The 23,724-nt window shown below is 34.5% G+C and overlaps 2 protein-coding genes across 2 annotated transcripts in view; one reads left to right on the forward strand and one right to left on the reverse strand.

Annotated features, from left to right (window-relative positions):
* Positions 1 to 4: 4 nt before the first annotated feature.
* On the forward strand, positions 5 to 1,832 carry PIG-C (phosphatidylinositol glycan anchor biosynthesis class C). The gene has a single exon (XM_069833531.1). The coding sequence runs from the start codon at positions 188 to 190 to the stop codon at positions 1,025 to 1,027; it is 840 nt and encodes a 279-aa protein (XP_069689632.1). The 5' UTR covers positions 5 to 187; the 3' UTR covers positions 1,028 to 1,832.
* Positions 1,833 to 15,699: 13,867 nt separating this feature from the next.
* Nup205 (nuclear pore complex protein Nup205) overlaps positions 15,700 to 23,724 on the reverse strand; it is an 81,053-nt gene continuing 73,028 nt past the window's right edge. The window contains exons 31-34 of the mRNA XM_069833648.1: positions 21,724 to 21,884; positions 20,043 to 20,259; positions 18,914 to 19,038; positions 15,700 to 16,410 (exon numbers count right to left, since the gene is read on the reverse strand). Of these exons, the coding sequence (XP_069689749.1) occupies positions 16,327 to 16,410; positions 18,914 to 19,038; positions 20,043 to 20,259; positions 21,724 to 21,884 (587 nt within the window). The 3' untranslated portion in view covers positions 15,700 to 16,326. The remainder of the gene's footprint in view (positions 16,411 to 18,913; positions 19,039 to 20,042; positions 20,260 to 21,723; positions 21,885 to 23,724) is intronic.

The raw sequence follows: 23,724 nt of genomic DNA on the forward strand, positions 1-23,724 counted from the left end.
TATACAATGTCTAAAACACTAGCGTAACGCCAACGATGGTTGATTGTGTGGAACTTTTATAAATAATTGATAGGTTCACTGCCTGTTAGATAGGTTATCATAAGACAATTGTAAAATGATAATGTTTACATAAATAATTAAACATCGACACTGCCAAAAAGTACAGCACAGCTTATACCGGTACGCAATGACACACAAAAAGAAAACGTGGAAAAAGAACTTGTATGAAAACGTAGATTACCCTGATAATTACACAGATAAAACATTTTTAGAAGAATTGAAAAAGAATGTTCATGTTACTGAAGTAACTCCAGTGAATGCTGTTCTTGGCGCGGGACTAGTCACGCAAGAGATGTGTATAGTTGTATTGTTTGTGGTTATATACATTTATCTTCACAATGGTTGGCTAGAACCTGAAACTGTATTCGTTCAAAGCAGTTTGATTGCTGCTGTGGGCTATCTCATGTACAGAATTCTACTTACAAATAAGAACTATATTGAAGTCCTTGTGAAGGACTTAAGAACTGTGCTTATATTTGTTGTTTTTGGTTATGTATTGTCACCAATTCTGAAAACGTTAACTGACACAATCAGTACCGACACAATATATGCAATGACATCGTTTATGATGATGATACATCTCATATTCTTTGATTATGGTGTGTCAGCTGCAATTGTTTCCAGTTCACTGTCACTTAATGCTGCAATATTTGGGTCAGTGTGTTTAGCTTCAAGGTTGTCTTCACCATTCCACGCATTTGTTCTTTTGACCAATGCTGTAGAATGTTTTGTTTTATTACCTATTTTACTATCTAAAGGCAGGGGATCTATTATTGTACTTACTGGTATGATAACAGTGGCAGTATATTCATTGTGGACAATTTCACTAACTATGACAGTTTTATTTGTATGTATAACACTTTTTGTGACCGTATTATGTCCAATTTGGTTCCTCAGATGGCAGAACTACAAGGAAAATATTTATGGTCCATGGGACGAAGCAGTGGTACATGACATTGAAATGTAGACTAATGAATGAATGAGATTAAATAATTCCTTCTTAAGTTAGTAGACGTACTTATATATTTTATAGCTAGGCTTATAACAAATTGTGCAGAGACCCAAAGTATAGTATAATAGCCTATACCTACATTTGTGCCTCAACTGTAACCTGCAGATTTTTTTCAACATTTTCCTCATGTCACAGACTTATTTTTGATATGTAGAATTATACTGAACTTTAAAAATAAAACAAAATGTCTTGGGAGGATATGTATGTATTTATTCACACTGCAAATGGGTAAATACCCGGTGGCAGTGGTAATTAATTAGACTCAATAATGACAATTAATAATAATAAATAATAATATTAACATGGAGCATCCTAAATTAAATGAAGCACGATCACTTAAAGTAAATCTAATTTGTATCTTAACCCTAAGTTCGAACTAAAATATGGGAACAGCTATAATGATTCCCGGTAATATGTAGATCTACATAAACCGTTTTACCACTAACTTGACGTTAAAATAGTAATTTTTGGTCCATTTGCCCTATTGCATTTTTGGTTCAGGGAAAACTTTTTTTTATTCAGTGATTTATAGTACTATCGTGGATCACTGTAGGATAGCCAAATTATGTTAGCTAAAATATAAGAATAGACCTGTCATTTATATTTAAGACAGTTCAATAAATACCTTAGTTTATACTCATAAGATTAAAATATGACACAAAATGCAATAAGATTATCTTTTATATTTAAGATGATTCTGTGTAAATTTTATATTACTGAACTTATAAAATAATGAAATAAACGATGCATTTAAATGATATATTCTTTGTTATTATACAAATGACGCAGTAATTAAAATAATTGTGATTTTTAAGTAACAGATATGTTTATTGTCCATTATCACATACCTTCAGATTCCCAATGACAACATAGCCTATTTATACCTATTCTAACCTCAACCCTAGGATCCAAAGCACACAATGAAAGTGTGCTCAACTCATTTCTTTACTGCAGTCCTCTTGAATTGAAACTTGGAGTTGAAAATTATTTGGCATCTACTAAATGGTATGTAGGCCTAGGCGATACCTGCATTTTGACATGAAACCTCTATATTCGACCTACAGAGAGAAAAATTACATATAACATTTTGACATGAAAGGTTTACTCTGACGTCATTCGTGGTAGGCTACTATAGAAACAAAAGTGTAAGGTGGACTTGGTGCCTCATGGTTTCCACGTGGTCCATCCCATGCCGCTATACTCTATTTAATGTGCCTTGAGGTTTTCTACACGATCCTTTATCTCATGTGGTAGCTATTATGTTATGTCGATTTTCAGCTTTTTCCCTTCAAACTTCTCCAAGTTCCTACAACAAGATGGTAAGAAACAAGAGTGAGGTAAGTGGCCAACAAGCTTGGAGTTCACACAGATTCTTCCTCTCAGCCCCAGATTCTCTTGCAAGGATGCAAGATGGCTGGCATTTAACTGTCCTAGCAGCAGCTGCAGGGTTGCCAGATAAAGGAATCGAAACCGTCGTACTAATAAAAATTGTCGTATTTCAGCATAAAATTGTCGTACATTTCTCAACTTCCTAATATACCGTATTGGCCCGAATATAAGCCGCACTTTTTATTCAAATTTCAAACTCGAAAAGTTGGGGTGCGGCTTATTTGCGCGGCCGATAAATTTAAACTTGAAATGTGGCGCATGTTGCTACCGGTAATTTTATCATTTTGAAATGGAGCAACAATGCCACGCGCTCGTGTTTGAAATTGTCAGCAGTCGTATGGTATATGACGCAACAATGTACCAGTCTTCATATTACAGTGATCGTACTCTTTTGTATGATAGGACAGATTAAAACAGTTTGTACGTAGCTACGGGTTCAGCCATGAGCGGAAACGTAGAAAGAAAAGCTTCAACAAGCTTGGGAATTCGGCGCAGTTATGACGCTAGTTTCAAACTTGCAGTTATTCGTCATGCTAGGAGTACGTCGAATAGAGAAGCCGGCAAAAAGTTTAGTGTGGATGAGTCTAATGTGCAGCGCTGGATCGCCTCGGAGGATAAACTGAAAAATGCCAATACAACCAGAAAATCTTTCAGAGGACCCAAGGCTGGGAAATACCCTGAACTAGAACGTAGGGTCCTTTCCTTTGTACAAGACAAAAGGAAAGAAGGGATGCCTATCTCTCGACAAGTAATCCAGGTAAAATCGTTGGAAATAGCGAAGACCCTAAACATTCCACAGACAGAATTCCATGGGAGTATAGGTTGGTGCCGCAGGTTTATGCGTAGAAGTGGCCTTGTTCTCCGACGAAGCACTTCATTAGCACAGAAACTGCCAGAGGATTTTACTGAGAAACTCATCAACTTCCAGAGGCACGTCATTGAATTGCGTCAGCGCCACTCTTACCCATTACACCAGATCGGCAATGCCGACGAGACGCCTGTATTTTGGGACATGCCGAGCAATATGACAGTTGACAATAAAGGGGCGAAAAACATATCATTGAGAACAACTGGAAATGAAAAACAAAGAATCACTGTGATGCTGGCGGTTACGGCAGATGGAGGAAAACTGCCTCCGTACGTTATTCTGAAGCGTAAAACTATGCCCAAGGAGAATTTACCTAAGGGATTAGTGATTCGTTGCCAAGAGAAAGGATGGATGACAACCGAACTAATGGTGGACTGGCTAGCTACGGTTTGGAATCGCAGACCAGGTGCGCTGCTCTTTAAGAGGGCTATGTTAGTATTGGATGCCTTTAAAGGTCACCTCACACCCGAAGTAAAGAAGAAAATTACTGCATTGAAGACAGACCTAGTCGTCATACCTGGAGGTATGACATCAAAATTGCAGGTGCTTGATGTCGTCGTGAACAAGCCTTTTAAAGACCATCTCCGAAAACAGTATTCGGATTGGCTTCTAGAAGGGGGTCATGCATTCACTCCATCTGGGAAGATCAAGAAGCCATCTGTCAGCCTTATGTGTGAGTGGATTCTCTCATCATGGCACACGATATCACCAGATTCAATCATCAAAGGCTTCAAGAAATGCTGCGTGTCTAATGCTCTGGATGGCAGTAAGGACGACGTACTTTGGGCGGAGAGTGATGAACAAAGTGACAGTGATGAAACAAATACCGGTACCGGTAGTAGTGAAGTCAGCAGTGACACTGGAGAAGACGGTGATTAGTTGTACCGGTATTTTTGGTGATTTACCCACGTAATACCGTAATTGAAGAAAAAGTGTTTAAATAGTGTAAACAGTTTTGTAACTGGATAATGTAACAGGTAAATTTCACTGCACTCAATTTTCCTTTTTTTCTCATTCTGCACTCAATTTTTCTTTTTTTTTTTTTCCTTTCCCCCTAAAATTAAGGGTGCGGCTTATACTCGGGTGCGGCTTACACTCGGGCCAATACGGTACTTCTAGTCCACCGCTGTGCAGTAATGGTTAGCAGTCTGACTGTGAAACGAGTGGGCCAGAGTTGAAATCCCGGATGTGACGAGTTATCTGGTTGACGTCGTTTCCAGGTTTTCCCTCTACCCTTTAAGAGCAAATGCTGGTTAACTTTCGGCGCTGGAGTCATTTTACTCCCATTATCATTTTCATGTCATTACGCAGTTGATAAAGAATCGCAAAATAAATATATCTACCAGTAAATTTTAGTTCCAATTAAAAATACTATTAATTATAGTTCACATCCACAATGACATTCAGCATTGAAACAAATCACCACCCATTTCTTCATCATCAACACTGTCATCGAAGTAAGGCATACACGATGACGCTTGGTTAGAAACAAATTTCTTATATGTAAAGTCAGCAGAATTTGATATTTGGTCGGCGCGGCGGCAGATAGGCCTATAAATGCGGCAGCTGAAAATTATATCAAATTAATTCATCTACAGCAGACTCAAACCCGACACCTCTATGTCGGCACGTTTAGACTTCTTAATCTACTGCGGTACTATTTAATTGATAAAAGATTTCCTTTATCGAACAAACAAGGAAGTTAATAAAATTAAACTCGTATTATTTTGATATAACTGCGCCATCTATGTGAAACCTAGAGCTCAAGATGAAAAATTATGACTTGCATGGCAAGCATAGATTTTCAAAGCATTTCCCCCCCCCCCTCCCCAAAAGCATGTTTCTTTCATATTAGTCCAGGACATATTAAATGAAGAAAACTTATCTAAAAGGGACGAATTAACCATAAATTTCATTTTAATTATAGATCAACATTATAAGTTCCCAATTATTTTTTTCCCTTTAGTGAAATAGTCGTACAAAATTGCGTAAGACATAGAATGCGGTCGTACTTCGTACATTGAGTCAAAATAGTCGTACGTATGGCAACCCTGAGCAGCTGTATCTGGCAAGTGTCGACAAGAGTAGGAAAAAAAAGTCCGCCACTCTTACGAAATCCTGGATCCGCCACTGATGTAAATAATTAACGGTATTCTAGTAACTATCTAACAAACATTTATAGTACTACCAATACAAATTAAGTTCAAGAATCATCTGCAATAAGCAACGTTCATTGCTCTGTCTCTTATGTCTTATTTTTAAGATAACAGAGAATGCCTTTTGTTTCTAATCCAGAGTGCATATAAAATTATTGGAGTGCAAGAGGTCAAATGCCTGGCATTAGAAAACAACATATAAAATTATTTTATTCATGTATGTCTTTTGACTAACAGTTCAAAAAATAAACTATAAACAATAATAATATGCTAGACAACATGATAAAGGAAATTAAATGTTAATAATTACGTAGAAGTATGACAAGAAAGTATTTATCACCTTTGCGAAGCTAATTTCTTAGTCTATCTTCAGAAGAAAAGGTGAAGAAACTTTAGCTTAAGAAACTATGACCATGTCCCATTTTTTACTAAAATATTATGGTCACTAATGCGGGATTTAATAATAACCTAACACAACTTAATGGTGGCTATATTTTAGCTGCAACGATTTAGCCAAATCATATCTCAAGAATTTTATAATGAATGAATAAAGATAATGTTAACTACAAGATTGATCTGAGCTTTGTCGCGTCTTTAGAGTCAAGTAAACAGAAATTATTATTTCATTCTACATTAGTAATGCACAACAACAATAACAATCTGCTTCCAGCTCAGCCTTTATTTGAATGCAAGATGACGTCATAGGGTAAGACATAGCTGATAACTTTTTATGACGGGTCACTGTCACGGGAGATAATGACTGTATTCGTAACAATATTAAAACAAATATCAACTAACACTGCATTGGCTTAATAAATAAAAAGTGTACGATTATATAAATATAGTTTACAAATTTACTTTTCTTTTCAGTTTGTTTAAATTTCAGGGGCGAATGCTAGTCACGAAAGTTAGGCTTGCTCTTTTATTCACAGGGGAAGATAAATAAAAATAATCAGACCCACATAAATAATTTATTTTATAATTATGAAATCATTATGAGTCATGGATCATATTCGCTTATCAGATGTAGAAGTTCGATATAATATAACAAACATGACCAACAAAACAGTTTATTTAGTTTTTTCGACCCTGCCAACCAATGCATATTGTTGTATTGAGCACATATTCTCTATAATGTCTGTCTTCTCTTGAATGGTCCTTCGGGAAAATGGATTTAATGATAAGGTTTCAATAACACACAATTCCGAACTCATTGCAATACTTCATATTAATGTTTAAGAATTAATAATACATGCAGCAGCTAACATAGGCATTCCGCTCATACAATTACATTGCACTCGTAAATCACAGCACATTCCCGCTGCCAATACTGCTCTGTGTAACGTTAAATAGTCGTTGGTTTAGCTCTTGGACCAGAGCTTCAAACAACACATAACACAAGCATGTGCGCCTAGGACGGACTAAGGAGGAAGGCACTTGCGCGCGCATCATATTCTCCCTATTTCTACGTCTTTCCTGTAGCTCCGAAAAACGAGCAAGCGTTGCGATGTGCAACCTGCGGATGGTATTACGTCTATACAGTATTCCAAAAATCAAAATAAATTTTAATATACGTAACGCCATTTTGAGAAATAAACATTCTACGAAAATATTGGGCTTGCGCAGCAAGCATAGCATGCCCGGAGAAATCGCCCCTGTTAAATTTTATTCTTCACTTAAAAGAGATATTTTCGATATTGTACATGAACATTCTCTTCATTATTTCTTCAGCAGACACAAATAGCTTATGTATTAGTTTTGAAATAGAATTCCAGAATTTCATTTCGTAAGAAATAACGCAACAGATTCGAGATTCGTCTTTTCAAATGAAAGATTTATAAGTAGGGCTCCGATTTTTAGGTACTAAAAATCGGGAAAATATATATTTTTTATGTGCTAAAAAATCTGGAAAATATGTGACAAAAAAGGAAAACATATGTAATTACGTTTCAATTATTGTATGAATATAAACAATATGTAGTACTCACCAGTATAAATTATGCTGCCTCACCAACTACTGAAGAATTACAGTAGCCTATACAATGAGATTCATCCTCAAGTTGTCCATCACAAATGACTGACGATTATTGCGGATCACTGCCTTGTACAGGGAAAAAGAGCGCCCTGATTATTGAAAAACAACGTGAGACATGTTTATGACTGGAAACGAAAACAGAGGCAGCTGATGTTTATGAAATTATAATTGCTTCCTGAATCAGTGTTATGACCAGGCTTCGAGACTTCAGACCCGATACAATAAGTTTACTTTGCATGCACTATAGGTTGTTGACTCGCTGCAGGTAGACAGAGATGTGTTGAGGTAACAACGTTGCTATTTAGAGTAGAGTACGGTAGTATGGGGAAACACACACATATGTACATTCTGAAAGTAAATATACATTACACAATTATGTCAAAAGGATGTGAAAAGCATTTATTCTCCTGTCTTTTATAAGCATTTGTGTTTAATTATACACAGTGTTAATGGTGGAAATAAACATGTAGCAATTTTATTTTTTTCATTTATCCTATTGGTCGTCTTTAGGAAGTGAAGTTACAGTACCGAATTGCAATGTACCTACTACAAGATACATTCTCAGTGTCTCAAACGTAAATCATTTTCGGTTATCTGCCAAAGTTGGTAGTGTAGAAAGCTGCGCTCTACGTCGCATGACGTGATAGGAGCAACACGAAAAAACCTAACATCATTGCAGTCTCTACGAGACAGTCCTTTATTCTCGGGTGACTCTATGTCCACTGATTTGCTGTTTATGTTACACAATGTTCCATATCCGTTATTTTTACATAAAATTGATTTCCACTTCTGTTTTACACGTTCAGTAACCGGTGTACTTGGTGTCTCATTAATTCTCTGCATCATTTTCTAAATTAATTTGAGGGCTTCCGGCATCTCTTGCTCTGACTTTTCTAACCGTGTAATAGTTTCAGACACAGTTTGTATGAAAACCAAATTATTCATCAGAATCTTCAAATCCAGAGCGTTTTCCTTTGCGTATTTGTTGGCATTCATTCTACAGTACCCCCACCCACTGTACCCTTTACCACTATACTCAGTACGCCGTTATGCGGATTTCCCACTCAACTGCTCTATTGGGTCCGAAGTCTTGAAGCCTTGTTATAACTTATAAGGTACCCCTAAATGACACATCAGTGTTTATGTGTGTTAGTTACAGTACTTACAATTTTTTTAGTGGCGACAGCTCTTATTGCTTGTGGTAAGAGAGCAGACTGCAGTTCCACAGGTTTACAGATAGGCAGTTCTGAGAAACAGTTGCCAGCTGTCACGTCTAAGCAACTGCACTGAACATTCTGGTGATGATTAATCTGAAATGGGGCTTTTGTCGAAAATTATTTGATGAAAACTTAATTTTTATGTGAAATAAAATTTAAAATATAAGCTTAGGTGACCATGTACGAAATTTAAAATGCAATTACGAGTTTCTATTACAGTGCAAATTATTCATTTACCTAAGAATCCTAGCCCTACTTATAAGGAATTATCGAAGTCTGGTACAGGTATGACCTCCTTTGGAAAGAAGTTGTGAGGATGCTAGGAACAATAGACTGTGTGGGTACTATTTCGCATTGTCTGTAATGAGGCGATATTAGCGATCCTAGTGGTTAGCAACTATCTATGGATGCATATTTACTAGTGTATTGAGCTTCATGACTGTATACACTAGACTGTGGGTTAAACCATGGATTGCAAATTGTGAAAGAAAAGTAACCCTCACTAAAAAAAAAAAAAAAGAAGAAGAAGTACAATGCGAGAACTTGTATAGATTATTTGAGAATGGATGAAGATCATTTTCAGTTACTCCAGACTTGTGCATCACTCCTGTGTAGCAGTTATGGTCTGCTATTTTTATGTACGCTTCTCGTATTTTATTTATGTTTTTGAAGTACGTGTTTTGTGTTTTATAACATTTAATTTGCTTCATATTCTCATTATCAACATTTTGGTCATTGTAACAGTGCAACAATATTTATGTTCCGCCATATTGGTTTCAAGCTAGACAGATCTTTATAAAAGATAACAAGATGTACTTACATTTTATAACAGTAAATCCATTACACTATTGTATATTTTATAAAAGATCTTTGTCAAAGAACTTTGATAGTGTAATACCAGCCTCAATCTCGAATCAGAAGACAATTCTAACAGCTGCTCTTCAAAGAAGAGCAAAGTATTTATTCTCACCAAGGACTTTTTCATCCAATTATTTTTATTACAGGAAAGAAAATTCGAAACTTTCTCGGGCTTCTAGCGAGGTAAAAAAATTGGTGATAGAGTAATGATGTTTCACACAATCCGAGGGACTTCATAAATTTTGTCACTCTCTTATTCAAGATATTTTACATCTGTCACTCAAGAATTTTAAGAAGTCTACCCAACAAATTACCGGATTTCTAGCTTTCTGGCAACATGTTGACTTTTTGTAGCCCCTAATAAGAGTCAGAATGACTTCTTAATTTATTATAACCAATGGTAGTTATTCTGCACTCGTTGATATATATTGTACTAACTACATTTGACATTTGATCTTGAAGAATAGCTCTTGGTAATAATAGACATCGGATTTATATGCACTAAAAACATCTAAAATATGCAGCATTTATGCTGTCAAAATGTTTAAAATATGCTCTATTATTTCGAAAATATGTACTAAAATTTTCATTTTAGGCTTATGCATTTTGTTACTTACAATGTACATTCTTCCTTAGATATCATTCTGGTCGTTGTAATTTGATTTGCAATACACAATGACTATTTTCTCCAAATGCTCATGAGTAAGTTTATAACGTTCATCACTTAACACAAGTTTGTATGCTGGGGACCTCTCCACGTCTACAGATGTTATTGGGCAAAATTTGAAAGCACTTTACTAACTCTGAGGAAATTTCTTCTGAAAGCACTACGTTTTCACCTTGAGATATTTATCCATAGAACACCGACTTTATTGTCAGGATTTCTCTTAAAATACTGTATAATTTACCTCTTAATTTTTCTGCATACTTTAAAGGAGCATTCTGAAGTTTACTCTGAACTTTCTTGAGGACTGATAAAGATTCATGTAAAGACAAACCACATTTTTTAGAGTTCTTTTGTGACATCAGCTATAACCTTGAAATGTGCCTTGATTACAGTCAAATCCTTTTGCAAATATTCTCTAATAAAAATATTCTGTGAACGTTGAATTAACAAAGCTTCAGTTGCATTTAGCGCACCAACGAATTCTTTAAGTGCATTGAAATTATCTAAATAGAGCAGTTTAATCCACATACCCCAGCAAGTAAATATTGGCTGTGGGAGTAATGGGAGGTCTGTAAATTTTCTTTGTAAGCATTAACTCTGGATGGAGCTCGCAAACACTCCTGCTTTCAACTGTAAATAGGAATATTATTCCCGGTATCACGTGATTTTGTCAGTAGCACTCGGAAAGGCTCCTTATGGGTGCCTCCATAGTAAGGACTTTATTACCTTGTCACTAATGTGTTTAAATATTAATTTTAAAATTAAAAATTAAGAAATACATGTATTGGAAAAATGATTAAATATGCAGCAACATCGGAAATATGCAATTATCATCATCATCGTCCTTGCAGGTATTAGGCCTAGTGGCCTGTTACGGTCTCCGTCCATCTTTTCAGGGGGCGTCCCAAAGATCGTCTTCCATGTGGTATATAGAGGAGAATTTGTCTTGGGAGTCTGGAATGGTCCATCCTATTGACATGGTTAAACCATTTTTGTCTATAGTGGTTGAGATGTTCATAAATAGGTGTAATTTCCAATTCTTTTGTAATTAGGTCATTCCTTTTGTGGTCAAGCAAGCTGTAGCCAGCAGTCCTCCTTAGAAATCTCATTTCCGCAGTTGTTAGGCGTTGAACATCTGAGTTACGGACAGTCCAGGCCTCACTACCATACATGAGGACAGGTTTTGCTAGAACTTTATATGCTTTTAACCTGGTATGTTTTTAGGTTTTCGTGGTTGTGAAAACCTGGTTGATGGTTCTTAAGGCTCCATTAAAATGTTGAATATTTTCAGATATATCAGTAACAGCTAAATATGTCAAATTATAACCTAAATATTTAAATGAGTTTACCTGTTCTAACGTATGGGTTCCAATGCAAATTTTACTCCTAACTGGCTGTTTACCTTGAAATGCCATAATTTTTGTTTTGTTTGGGGAAATTTTCATATTGAAATTTTGTGCTATTATATTCAAATAATATATTGAGTATTGCAGCTCGTCTTCATTTGTAGCAAAAAGAACATATATCTGCATATAATAATGTATCTAGAGTACAATTTTAGAAGAGCGAGATGTTTCCATGAATTGTAAGTCGCCAATGTCTGATGATGGAGTTGATGTATATATTGAATAGAAGTGGTGAGAGGGGGCATCCTTGACGAACTCTACAGTTTATCGGTCTCCATTCGGTATGTCCTGAACCAATAGTAATTTTGATAATATTGTGGTTATATAATTCGTAAAGTGTTCTTATAATTGCGTTTGCAACTGAATCATCTGTCAAAATTTGAAAGAGCTTATTTCTGTCAACATTTATGTGCTTTCAAGTCTTCGAACAAAATATGCAATTATATACACTATAAAACTTCACATACAAAAACAGAAGAACATGAAACTTACTGCAAAAGTTAATTCCTCACCACAAGTAAAAACAAACTAAATATGTATTTGCATATAAATCCAATGTCTAGTAGAAAGTCAATACATGGTTTTTTTTTTCTTCATCTTACCTGATGATGCCTCCGAAACACTGGACATTTCATCTGACATGGTACAAAAACCCAAAAGACCACGAACCATGTTAAACAACTTACAGGCTGTAGATTATAAACAAATTTATTATTAAATCTAAATTACTGACTCATTTTCTCGAGTTAACTAATTTATTAAAAACAGGTGGGAAATGTAAGAGAATATTCAAACACCACCAGTGTCAATTTTCTCTCTAGTAAGTGGCTCTTTACATTAAATAAATACAATGTCCTTCACATTATGTGAAGAATGAAATACCTGATACTGTCTTAAATGCAGCTACAATGCAAAAGCATTAAGTGTATGATTTACAGTGTTCCAGGACTCTGTGTGGGAGCTACAGACATGTTCCTGTTCCTGAGTCAAAATAACATTATTCATATACACTTTTGAGAAAAAGCATTAGTGTTCTTCAACTAATGAACCATATTGTATCCAATCCTGAAGTTTAAAAGGTACAGTAGAACTTGATTATAGCGACCTCGTTTTGTGCGACACCTCGCCTATAACGTCAAATATTCTGTGGTCCCAACTAATTCCCCATAAGACATATGCTTTTCTACATTGCTTAATAAGACAAACGTAAATGCATCTACCTCGCATATAACGTCATTTTCAATCTCAGTTTGGAATACAATTTTCTAACTAAGAACCAAAGTATTTTAATAAATATTTTGCTGAAATCTGGCAAATCCTTTGCTGTTCCTTCTATCATAGACCTCTGGAATGCAGGCAGATTCCCCATCCCATTGTAACCTGCCCGAATTCATGTGGTATTAATGGTACCTGCATGCGGTCAGTTTCGACAGGAAGTTTTCACTAAGTGCATGCATTTTAACGCAGTATGGCCACTAAAAGAAGTGAGTGACACTTTAGAAGCCATTAGAATTGTGAACATTTCTATGAAGCTAGAGGAGGGAGTATGAAGCTAGGAGAAGGATCAGTGAAATTGCAACTGAAATAATGAACATAGAATTTAATTTAGAAAGCGTATATTGGGCAAGTAGGAGACAACAGAGTAAAACGACTGATTACTTCACTCCTCAGTAAATAAGTTTGGTGAGTAATGAACAAACTGTTTTAATACAGAATACTGTATTTATAATTGTACATGTATTTTATTGTGTTCATGGTATGCTTAAAAGTGAATACATAAATCTAAAATAAGCCTAATTATGTTTATTATTTTTCATTTTCCACCTCACTAGACTGATAATATGAATCTCGGTTACTACGACACTTGTTTATAACAACATAATTTTGAAGGTCCATTGGATGTCGTTATAACCAAGTTCTACTGTATATTACAGTTTCTAAGCAACAAAATATGGTCACGAAAACATGTATTCTTAAATGTAGTTTATTTTATGTCAGAGAAATTTTGCTACTACTGATGGAAAGAATATGTAAAATACATACAACTTATAGAAGGTACGATTATTTTTAAATACAGTAAAACTTAATTTATACATTTTTATGGAGGTCTTAAGAAAAAAAAAAAAAAACGCGTGAGAAAAACATTTAATTGAAATGACATTTAATAATATCTGAAATAGCAATTGACAACTATATATGAAGAACGAGTTAAATAAATTTGATCAAATTCCAGCAGAATTAATACAAAAGGGTGGAAGCATATTATCTAGCGAAATTTATAAACTTGTACTTGCTATTTGGGAAAAGGAAATTGTACCAGAACAATGGAAGGAGTCCATAATCGTACCTATTTTTAAGAAGGGGGACAAGACTAACTGTAGTAACTTTCGAGGAATATCACTTTTGTTGACGTCGTACAAAATTTTGTCGAATATCCTTTTGAGAAGATTAACTCCATATGTAGATGAAATTATTGGGGATCATCAGTGTGGTTTCAGGCGTAATAGATCGACTACTGATCAGATTTTTTTGTATTCGACATATTGGAGAAAAAATGGGAGTATAAGGGTACAGTACATCAGTTATTCATAGATTTCAAAAAGGCGTATGACTCGGTTAAGAGAGAAGTTTTATATAATATTCTTATTGAATTTGGTATTCCCAAGAAACTAGTTTGATTAATTAGTGTCTTAGTGAAACTTACAGCAGAGTCCATATAGGCCAGTTTCTATCTGATGCTTTTCCAATTCACTGCGGGCTAAAGCAGGGAGATGCACTACCACCTTTACTTTTTAACTTCGCTCTAGAATATGCCATTAGGAAAGTTCAGGATAACAGACAGGGTTTGGAATTGAACGGGTTACATCAGCTGCTTGTCTATGCGGATGACGTGAATATGTTAGGAGAAAATCCACAAACGATTAGAGAAAACGCGGAAATTCTACTTGAACCAAGTAAAGAGATAGGGTTGGAAGTAAATCCCGAAAAGACTATGTATATGATTATGTCTCGTGATCAGAATATTGTACGAAATGGAACTATAAAAGTTGGAGATTTATACTTCGAAGAGGTGGAAAAATTCAAATATCTTGGAGCAACAGTAACAAAAATAAACGACACTCGGGAGGAAATTAAACTCAGAATAAATATGGGAAATGCATATTATTATTCGGTTGAGAAGCTTTTGACATCTAGTCTGCTGTCAAAAAATCTGAAAGTTAGAATTTATAAAACAGTTATATTACCGGTTGTTCTGTATGGCTGTGAAACTTGGACTCTCACTTTGAGAGAGGAACAGAGATTGAGGGTGTTTGAGAATAAAGTGCTTAGGAAAATATTTGGGGCTAAGGGGGATGAAGTTACAGGAGAATGGAGAAAGTTACACAACACAGAACTGCACGCATTGTATTCTTCACCTGACATAATTAGGAACATTAAATCCAGACTTTGAGATGGGCAGGGCATGTAGCACATATGGGCGAATCCAGAAATGCATATTGAGTGTTAGTTGGGAGACCGGAGGGAAAAAGACCTTAGGGGAGGCCAAGACATAGATGGGAGAATAATATTAAGATGGATTTGAGGGAGGTGGGATATGATGATAGAGAATGGATTAATCTTGCACAGGATAGGGACCGATGGCGGGCTTATGTGAGGGCGGCAATGAACCTCCGGGTTCCTTACAAGCCATTTGTAAGTACGTAAGTATGTTAAAAAGGGATTATCCTGTATTTTGTACAAAATATGTAATTAAAATATAAGATTAACTTCAGTGTGTAAGTCAAGTTGAAATATCGGGAAAAATTTAAGAGTCCCACTAAGAGGATAGATGGCATTGTATCAAAAAAAAAAAATAGTGTTTTCGACAAAACTGTATCTAATATTTATTTTCCCCTGTCAAGAACACATCCCCAACTTCTACACAGAATCCACTAGAACATACTGTATATATTGAGCAAATACCCTTTTTTTTTTTTTTTTTTTTTAAATATACTCGTATAAGTTCTTATCTTAAATAATTGCCAAAGGTCAATGAAAATTACATAACTCATGTTTTAATAACATGTTCTTTTGAAAACATACTTTCACATATCACATAAATAACAAGATAAATTTACATTGTCTTGTGTCAAATGCCAATTTCTGCAAACTGGAAATATCTGCATACAAGCAGAATTTTTTTCATTTGCACCAATAAACTCATTAATAGAACAATCTTCACAATATAAGCACACACACTTATAAATATTTTGTACACTTTTAAGTTACAGTACAAATTCAATATAAATACAGAGATCGAAAAATTTTTGGAAAGGCAGATTTACACATTTTATTCCCCTCCTCTCCAAAATTTCTCTTAATTTAATTGCAATTAACTATTACTGAACTTGTATGAACTTGAAATAAAAAAGTCAATCAATCAAACTAACAAACAAGCAAGCAATCATGCTTTTAATTGACACCACACATTTTGAGCTTAAATTCTATACACGCTATAAAAAATTGCAGAAGTTGGCACTTTGACATAATGATAACTTCCAAGTTTGAAGGCATCTTTATGTACCTGATTCCAGGATCTTGGGCTCCATGACTCAGACAAGTCACATGCCCAATATACTATTATTTTCTAAGATCTTAATAACAAGGTAAATATTTTCCTATTTTACTGGAACGAACTGGATAAGTCTTTTTATTCTCCGTAGGAGAGCTTCGATAAATCCTTTGTCTGATGCAGGTTGATCCTGTAAAGAATATCACACATATGGACTTTAATATAACATAAAATATTAGAATTTACATAAAAAAATTGTACACAGAACATCAATGAATATCTCCATATTATCAATTACTCACAGGAGCATGAAGACATATTACATTTGTGATTTGCAAAGAAGAGTAATTTTTGGAGTGACACTGAAAATAACTTGGATTTTAAAACAGAATAATAAAAGACCACACGAAATCGAACTTCATATACATAACTAAAATAATAAAAAAGTGGTTATATAATGTTCAAATAATACAATAAGAAATGGAGAAATATTAATAACGCCATATTGAAAATCACACAGAATTATGCCACAGTCTAGTATATACAGTCGCGAAGCTCAATACGTAGTAAATATACAAACATTAGATAGTTGCTCACCACTAGGATCGTTAATATCGCCTCATTACAGGCAATGCAAAATAGTACCGTCACAGTCTATTGTTTCTAGCACCCTCAAAACTCAAGCTTCGTGACTGTATATAAAAGACTGTGATTATGCATCATAAAGGGTTTTTCAAATGCAACGCATAATTGCAACTAAAATAAAGAGAGTATTTTTCACAAAAAGTTCAAAAGTGTCAAACCTTGTACTTAGAAACAAATATTTTTATGTGAACAAAATATTTTTTAAACTTGTATGAGTTATGTCATCGAAAATATTTTTAAATTACACTCTAGAGTTTATCTGCAAGAACACATTTTTACGCATTATTGTACTTCATTTGTTCTATACAGAAGCACATTGGTTATGGTTACTATGGTAACAATATTTAATTGCTGATATATTTTGTTACACATCGTGTTATGAAAGAAGTTTTATTGATGAAATCAACATAAAACAAGATGTTCTTAACACAAAATAAGAGAACTGAGATTCTGATGAAGATAGGATTTGGTGACAGAAGACATACACAACAAGAGGTGTGCACACATTTTAACGGAACTCGTCCAAATTGACCTTCTATTTCTCTGTGAGTAGAATAAATATCAATTCTCCCATTTTCTGTTAAGAACATCTTGTTTTATGTTGCTTTCATCAATAAAACTGCTTTTATAACACAGGGACTTATAAAATGTATCAACAATAAAATTGTTACCATAGTAACCATAACCATAGTGCTTCTGTATGAAACAAATGAAGTACTACATAAAAATTATGATCTTTCAGATGATATTCTGGGCTTTTTGTCCAAATCCTCTCATTCCATTGTAATTGTAATTATGCTTTATTTTTTAAAAGCACTATGTACGTAACTACGAGAAATAACAAAGAAGTGATTGTATCTCTCTTGAAGTATTGATGTATTAAATTGAACAATGGGAAAACATTAAGAAGACTCTGCCAAAAATATTATGAAACCATATAATATTTATGTATATAATCACGAGGAACAATAAAGAAATGATTATATCCATCTTGAATTAATAATACTAGATTATTAAACAATGGTATGAAAATCATGTACAAACAACATAAAAAGAAACATGTTTTAATGAGAAGGATCAGCTATATATTAACGAAATCTGATTGTATCCTTCATGCTGACATGTCTTTTTTTAAATATAGTATTAAAATTGGAGCAGTTGTAATGCTTTTATAGTGAAGGTCACATAAGAACAGTTCCTAAACAGCAAATATTGCCGTCTTGTCAGTGTTGCCAACTGTTACCAGATATTACACAATCCTTCATACTAAATGACTTATTTACTTAGCGTAATTTATGTTGGACGTTTATTCTAAATAATTCAATAATTTGTAACATATTTTCATAGGCAAACTATACGAGAAAGGGATCAACATGTCTAGTATTCTGTCTGGCAATACGAAATTCATTGGTTTGACTAAACAATTGACTCACGAGACCTAACCTAACCTATTTTGTTTGATCACATGAAATTATTATTAGTACTAACTCCGAAAACTTATCTGGCTATGGTCTTGAATTATAACCACAACGCAACACTTTAAATAACTATTATGTATTAATATTAATACTGATATTAATTAATTATTAGTATGTTCAAATTTCACTAGTTTCCAGTAACAGGCTCAGAAATCTAGTACAATTTTAATTTCATGGAACTCCAGTACCGACAAATATTGTCGATATTTGTCTCAGCTGCCAACATACTAGTTACAAAATTACTACCATTTGTAGCATTTGTCAGTATTGAAATTCGAAACGAAGTTGGCAAAAGAAAATTCAACCTGCAAACTAGAAAATCACCGCAATCCACTAGCATATGTAGTAATGGGGAAAAAATGGTTAGGTTTCACCCTTAGGGTATGAAGTAAGCTGACCCAGACTATACATCATCTCATCTGAAAAATGTATCGCTAGTAACAAGAGTTTGAATCTGCTACATTAGAGTGCATAGGCAAGCATTTCATCTCTGAACAGCTTAAAAGATCCAGGGGATGCTTACTCATCAAATACAGTTAATGTCATTAAGAGAAGTGTTTACAAATTCACCTGTTTTGTGTCCACGAGCTTCCTGCTGAAACTGTCGTTGAAAATGGATATGAGACCCTGTTTCAACTGGCTTATTTCTTGTGGTGACGCTTTCCAGGATGATTCTCCACTTTGTGGTAAGGACCCTGTAACAACAGAAATTACTTATGACTCTGACTCTTATCACGGTTCAATAAAATGACAATAGTTATGTGGATTTAATGTTCGTTTACATTATAAAAAATGTCAAGAAGGGGAATATTGGAGAAGGACAACTTATGACAACCCAAAAAAAGAGTTCAAGTCAGGATAGCAGAAGATGGTTGACAATTTTTAATAAATTTTTCATCATCTGAAATAATTTAACATCTAAAATATAAGTAAATTGGGTCCAGGAAATATTTTCGTGAATTTAAAATTTCTTTATACTTGACCATGCCGAAATGTAGTAATTATACCCCTCGTAGCAGCCCTTTAATGGACCCCATTAAAGTACACCTATTCATTAAAGTTCAGGTGTTCCACCAATCAGAAAACACCATTGTAGCAATATGAAAGCACAAGTATTGATTATTCTCGGATATGCAATCGAAAGACAACTAGCGAAACGTCACGGAGGCTGGAAATCCAATACTGTAGCAGAAGGTTATGTTCTGTTACTATAATAATTAGCGTTAATTGTAAATAATATTCAAAGAAATTCAATTTGTCATCTCGTTTTTCAATGTCTAAATCAATTTCAAGGTTATATCAAGATTAATCTTTATTTTACTCTCTAGATAATATCAAGGTCAATGACATTCGTTTCTCGGAAAAAATCAATACTTTCGCGTCTGCGCACATCTCACAATTTACGAGATATTGCACAAGGTCAGTTTCGCTCCCCAGTCAGATAAGAATAACATGAAAACCTATGAATAATTTCAAGTTAGAAATATGGTCGAGCATAAAAGTCATACGAAACTTGCCTATAATGGTAATTAAGACGCTCGTATGAAAATTATGAAACTCGCTTGCGGTCGTTTCATAAACATACTCGCGTCTTAATTACTACCATTATAGGCCTGTTGCATAATGTACTATTATTTCACCATTTGTTATAAAGATATGTCCCTTTTCACCACTAAACAACAAAAATAGACATGCTTACCTTGAGGTAAGATATTGGTAGTTGAATGTCCTCGGGAAAAAGCACGGAGCATGTAATAGTCTAGATGACACCATACGAGATACAGACAATTCTCTATGAGGAAGGAGCAATACTGCAGCTCCTGGCGCTTGAGTTTCACCCTTTGGGTCAAATGCTGAGCAGCTATGGATCGGTTCTCAGCCACATTTCCAGAATTCATGGAACCATCAGGCAGAAACTGTAACAACATCAAACAAACATTTGTTCTTTATATACATTATGTAGATAAAAAAAAAGAACATATGTGTATGTATACAGTATATCCCCGATTTTATGCAACCTCCATTTAACGTTTTTCCGCATTTAATAGAGAGTTTTTGCCACTCTGGTTTTCGTTTATGGTAAACTGTAAATCCTGATACAATGACATGATATTCCCATTCGTTTTTTCATGAAGCTTTATTGTGAGCAAAATGGCGCAGGAAAGGCTACGTTTCAACATTAATGATAGCTTAATATTAATACATGAAGTAATTGCAACTAATCCCTATGAAAACTTAAATCTGAGGAAAGATATTCATGATAAAACAGTGACTGCAACTGAAAAACATTTCTCCCTGTGAGTCATAAAAGAGCATAATTATATGGATCATTTTATCAAAGTATGGCGGAAATCTGACACCACAAATTTACGAAAGTAAGCATAAATGCAAAACATAATAACAAATTATTTCTTTCATTAAAAACACTTTCTCTTGTGGGGAAGGGGGAGGGGGGAAATTCATTAGTATCCATCTTTTCCTTAATTTTTTTAAATTTTTTTATAGACTAATATACATAATTTACTTATTGTAACTTCTTTGCAAGTAAATTGAATTTTTGCGAAAATATTCAGAATTTTTTAATAGTACATTATACAACGAGCCTATAATGATAGTAATTAAGACGCAAGTATGTTTGTTTATGAAACAGACAGAAGATCGGAAGTGACCTTGTTCATAGCTCGTGAATTGTAAGATGTGTGCAGACACGAAAGTATTGATTTTTTCCGAGGAACAATAATGTCATTGACCTTGATGTAATGCAGAGAATGTATAACCTGAAATTGATTTAGAATTGAAAAACGAGATGACAAATTGAATTTATTTGAATATTATTTACAATTAACGCTAATTATTATAGTAACAGAACATAACCTTCTGCGACAGTATTGGATTTCCAGCCTCCGTGACGTTTTCCTCGTCTTTCGATTGCATATCCGAGAATAATCGAAAACCTGAACTTTAATGAATAGGTGCACTTTAATGACATGCATTAAAGGACTGTTACCAGGTGTATAATTACTACATTTCGGCATGGTCGAGCATAAACAAACCCCCTCTCCCTTTAAGATTAATTATTGTGTATCATCAGAAAAACTTTGTTGCCATATTTCAGATTAAAATTCATGAACAGCTGTTACTCGGCGATGCTTGAACATGGCCTTCTTTGTGGTATTCTGAGAACATGACCTTTAACTGCTCACAATGCACATTTGCCTCGAAATTGCCTCAGAAACAATCATGAGCGATGACTGCACATTCTAGCAAACTGTGTCACCAATTATAATCGTAAACAAAAGAGTCTCGTTAAAAATGTTACTCGGAGAAACCAACTTCATACCTCTAAAATGTTACATATTTCAAAAGTATTTCGACCTTACTTCTTTGAGTTCAGTGCTGTTCATGTTGAGCACAGAGGCCAATTTGCGAGACAACAGGTCGAGGGCTGCTTTCTCACGATGATGGTGCTCCACGCACTGCACCAACTGCTGCACCACCTCGCCCAAGTTTGGCACTGTGCTTTCACCCATGTTGTGGCCCTCTGAAACAAGATGCAACACAACTATTAACATATTGGACTTGACAAGGTGCGAAGTGTCGACCACAAAGGAACTCTTAAGTCGATTTAGGGTCGATTTCACCAAACATATTTAACTTCAATTGTTGCTTGAAGTCTTTTTTAATTGACACTTAAAGGGACAACATAAATTGGGCATTAAGCTCTCATTAAACTACATTTAAGTTAATTGGTCAATATTTGGCCATTTAAATAATTAATCATACATTAACAATAATTTTCATCATGGCGAGAATGATGGACTTGATATTTGAAAATGATGATTTGTCACCAGGATTTCCAAAAGAGAAGATCATTTTAATACAAAGAACAAAAAAGATTTGCAAATGCGGTTTATGCTAAGGAAGACATAAAAATTGCATATTTTGAATAGTATAGAAGATGATTTGGAATTTCCAACTGATAGTTAAATACTTCACAATATTATTTAAATGATACATTTATTGAAGAAACGTTTAATCAATCTTTGGTTGCCTAAAATATGGCAACTATAGTAATATGAATAATATATTTATCATGTATGCCTAATATTACAGCACAATCCATAAAGTCTTTCCATTTTGCTTGTTGCATGATATTTCCTTGCATCTACTTTCATATTATCCTGTTTTGTCTTCAATATTGCTAAAGATATTGCGCTGAGGTTCTCTTTTTTTGCATTGAAATCTATTTCTACTTATTTCTAAATTCTGCCCATCCGTCTTTTTGTTTACAAAGATTTTTAATATGTTTTGAGGTTATATCTGTTTATGACGTCATTTTATTGTTGTATTATAACAAATGAGCTCACTATAAAGGTCACTCCTTACATTAACAAGGCACATGGCCTTCGGAATTACTACTTTACTATGATTCCGAAGGCCATGATGAGTTAATTGGGAATTAAATTAATTGACTTTATTTTAAATGCGTATTAGTTTGGTGAAATGCAAATGAATTAAATATGATTTAACTTCCGTATTTAAGCTAAATTACAATTAGTTGTTGTTGTTTTCTAATGCCAGGCGTTTGACAATAAAGTCATTTGACCTCTTGCACTCCAATATTTTTCAAAGATATTATCATGGTCAGCCACTGAAGCACAGATTTTGAGGTGTTCCGAATCCATTTCTTGGTTTCAGTTGCACAATGGGCAATTAGGGGACTGATATATTCCAATTATTCTATGCAGGTGTTTGGCCAAACAATCATGGCCTGTTGCCAATCTAAATGCAGCTACAGATGATTTTCGTGGTAAATCGGAAATTAACTGTGGATTATGATGCAGAGAGTTCCATTTTTTCCCTTGAGATCGTGTTATCAAATTTTGTTTGTTGAAGTCTAATGCCCACGTGTATCAACATCGGTTAGTGTAAACACCGGTTAAAATTGTCACCTAACCTCTGGTTAAGCATTTTTACAGTGGATCGACCTCGGTTACGACTTAAATAGGAGGTTAACCACAGTAATCTCTAACCGGCCATATTCGAGCGGTTAAAGGAGATAACCAGTGATTAGTAGAGCAAATAAAGCAAAATGGCGGCCAGAGCCACAGATGTTTATTTCGAAGACGATTATTATTATACAGTACTTGAATTACTTGATAGAGCGTGAGCGTGAAGGTTCTTTAGTGGAAAGAGAGAATTCTTAGGAGGAATTAAGTGACAGAAAATTTCAGGAGGGATTTCGTTTATCAAAATCTACAAATGGATCACTTGAAATAACACAAAAAGTCATATTTCTCCTATGGTTCGCCTGCTTATATTACGATTCTATGTAACTGTTATTTTCTGTATTTTAAGAGGCAATAATTTAATATCTCTTT

The sequence above is a fragment of the Periplaneta americana genome, chromosome 1, assembly GCF_040183065.1.
Source record: "Periplaneta americana isolate PAMFEO1 chromosome 1, P.americana_PAMFEO1_priV1, whole genome shotgun sequence".
Lineage (NCBI taxonomy): Eukaryota > Metazoa > Arthropoda > Insecta > Blattodea > Blattidae > Periplaneta > Periplaneta americana.

Bases quoted from the DNA above. Each gene is read 5' to 3' on its own strand.
- PIG-C (XM_069833531.1), top strand. From the start codon at position 188: ATGACACACAAAAAGAAAACGTGGAAAAAGAACTTGTATGAAAACGTA.